We start from the raw sequence: 2,944 nt of genomic DNA on the forward strand, positions 1-2,944 counted from the left end.
AAAAAAAAAAAGAGAGAGAGAGGAAAAAGAAGAAGAAGGGAAAGAGGGAGAAAACATACAAGGCTGAGGGGGTATCTCAGTGGCGGACCATTTGTCCAGCATGAACAAGGCCTCGTGTTCAACGCTATCACAAACAAAACTAAACAACTCAAATATACCTATACTCTAACACATTCATATCTTGCCTCCAACCCTACCCACCACACAAAAGGGATTTTACCATTTTATTAGAATTGAAAAAACAACAAAACAAAACCAGAATGAACTAGGGAAGGAAATGACTTAAAACAAAACAAAACCCAGAGCAAAGATGAACGAGGACAAAGGGAACGGCGGACCTGTGAGCAGAAGAAAGACGTTTCTAAGGAGCAAGCGTCTACTTGATGACAATTTTCTGCCGCAAGGCCCGGGGCCCAGAGCCAGGGAGTGGCTCAGGGGCCGGGGGACCGGGGCCGAGGGCAGAGGCAGTGGGTGGTAGTCCATGGGCAGTGATGTACTTCTTGTAGGCCTCACGAATGATCTTGAAGGCTCGAGCAGTGGCATAGGGTATGTCTGTTACAGGGTCTCGGTACAAAGCTGGACGGTGGGTCACTGGGCAGACCTCCCGCACAGGGACCTTCGGGGGGCGCCCTTGGGGGAACCATTCTTCAAATGTTGCATCATCACTAAATGTGATGAAGGTGCGTGAGCAGTGAGCAGGAGCGCCGGCGGCTCCAGTCCCAGTGTGCGGGGTCAATGCAGAAGCTGCAGGAGCAGGATCAAGTCTGAGGGCAAAAGACAGAAAATACAAAATGCTGAGGAGAAGATAAGAGGCAGAGAGAGGAAGAAGTCAGGCTGGGTGTGGTGGTTCATGCCTGTAACATCAGTATTCAGGAGGTGGAGGAAAAATGATTCCCTGAGTTTTAAGCCACTGCAGAGACAACAACAAAAAAAAACAACAACAAAAAGCTGGACATGGGGCTGGAAAGATGATTCAGTAATTAAGAGCACTGGCTGCTGGACTGGAGAGATGGCTCAGAGGTTAAGAGCACTGACGCTCTTCCAGAGGTCCTGAGTTCAATTCCCAGCAATCACATCTGATGCCCTCTTCTGGCCTGCAGGCAGAACACTGTGTACATAATAACTAATTTAAAAAAAAAAAAGAGCACTGGCTACTCTCCCGAAGATATCGGAGCCCAAAGTGTAACTCACACCATTTTCCACTCCAGTTACAAGGTATCTGTCCCCTTCTTCATACTCGCAAGCAAAACACTGATACACATTTAACATGAAATAAATAAAATAAATAAAATAAAAATGCTAGGTGGGGAGCATGCCTTTAACTCCACAGGCAGATCTCTGTTTGAGGCCAGCTCTGGTCTACAGAGGGAGTTAAGGACAGCCAGGGCTGTACACAGAAACCCTGTTTCAGGAAACAAACAAATAAAAACTAGGCATGGTGATTCACATTTGTGATCTCAGTACTAAGTACTAAAGAGAAAGACACAGGTAGATCATGAGTTTGGGGCTAGCCTGGGCTACAGGAAGGGATGAGATCTGAGATCTGCGGTGAGGAGTGGGATGGGAGAGAAGCCAGGGGCACGGGAGTCACTCACCCTTCCACGTCCACATTCTCCTCCTTGGGACCAGGCTCCCCAACGAGTGGCACTGTCATTGAATGGTAGGTGATGATTGGCCCAGGGCACTTCCGCTTCTTGTGAACCTGCTTCTTTTTGTCAGCCTCAAGCCTTTCATAGGTCTCTTCAGGAGCAAAGGAGAAATGAGGAAATAATCAGTTTTCCTTTTCCCACACTCTAGCTCTGGCTCATGGTCTATTTAAGTTACATTTATGTATTTATGAGTGTTTATGTATGTATGTGTGCACACACGCAGAGGTCAGAGGGAACTTTATGGAGTCAGTTCCCTGCGTATATCACGTGGATTCCAAGGATCAAACTCGGGTCAACGGGGATGTTGGCAAGTGCCTTTACAACTGAGCCATCAGATCTCATGGCCCTGTCATATGATCTTACTTATCAATCTAATCACTGCCACTCTGGCACAAGTCCTTCCTTTCTCAAATACACACAGGGTCCTTACTCACTCAGTACGGGAAGAATCTCAGGTAGGCAGAGGCCTTATGATAAGAACCCCTTCATTTCTCAGCATATTCCTCCCAACCCCAAAGCCCGGCAACCTGCTCTTCACCCCAACATGACGACCAGACAGAGTGTGTCCAGTTCTCAGCTAAGATACAATTCCTGAGGACAGTTCCCCTTGTTTATCTGTGAGGGAGACATGCTCTCCTCAAGTGGCTCTTGCTGGCCTTGAACTCACAGAGATCGCCTGTCTTTGCCTCCCAAGTGCTGGATTAAAGGCATGCACCTTTAATAGTTGGGACTATTAAATGTGAACCTTCTAATTATTCTGCCTCAAATTTCCATTCCTCCGGTCCTGCAGGGGTCAGCTTTTCTCCTGCGGCCTCAGTGTCTCCGCCTCCTTTCCTCAAACCACAACTGACCTAGCGATCGTAAGTTCAGCTCCTCTGTGATCTTGGCCTCCCTGAGCAGCTCTTCCTGGGTGAGTGGTCGATCACAGTGGGGACCCTTCCGCCTCCGCGACTGTCCCTGCCTCTCTTGAACCCGAAGGAAAGTCTGCCGCGTGTGCTCGGCTGTAGACTGACGCATAGACTTCCGACCTGCAGGAAGTGACATGGGAAGAAATCTTTCAATTCATTTCTGTAGTCTCTCTCTCTTTTTATTTTTCCTTTCTTTCTTTTCTTTTCTTTTTTCTCGTTAGACAGGCTTCCAACAATGTAGCCCTGACTGTCCTGGAACTATGTAGGCCAGTCTGACCTTGAATTCAGAGATGTCCTGCCTCTGCAACTGGAGCAATGGGATTAAAGATGTGTGCCATTGGACAGGCTCCAAAACCACAGAGAAACCCTGTCTCGAAAAACCAAAAA

The 2,944-nt window shown here is 47.8% G+C and overlaps 1 protein-coding gene across 1 annotated transcript in view; it reads right to left on the reverse strand.

The window, feature by feature from the left end:
- Window positions 1–21: 21 nt before the first annotated feature.
- Vps72 (vacuolar protein sorting 72 homolog) overlaps window positions 22–2,944 on the reverse strand; it is a 13,726-nt gene continuing 10,803 nt past the window's right edge. The window contains exons 4-6 of the mRNA XM_005356994.2: window positions 2,501–2,677; window positions 1,596–1,740; window positions 22–764 (exon numbers count right to left, since the gene is read on the reverse strand). Coding sequence (XP_005357051.1) covers window positions 377–764; window positions 1,596–1,740; window positions 2,501–2,677 — 710 coding nt within the window. The 3' untranslated portion in view covers window positions 22–376. The remainder of the gene's footprint in view (window positions 765–1,595; window positions 1,741–2,500; window positions 2,678–2,944) is intronic.

The sequence above is a fragment of the Microtus ochrogaster genome, chromosome 21 (genome assembly GCF_000317375.1).
Source record: "Microtus ochrogaster isolate Prairie Vole_2 chromosome 21, MicOch1.0, whole genome shotgun sequence".
NCBI classification, from domain to species: domain Eukaryota; kingdom Metazoa; phylum Chordata; class Mammalia; order Rodentia; family Cricetidae; genus Microtus; species Microtus ochrogaster.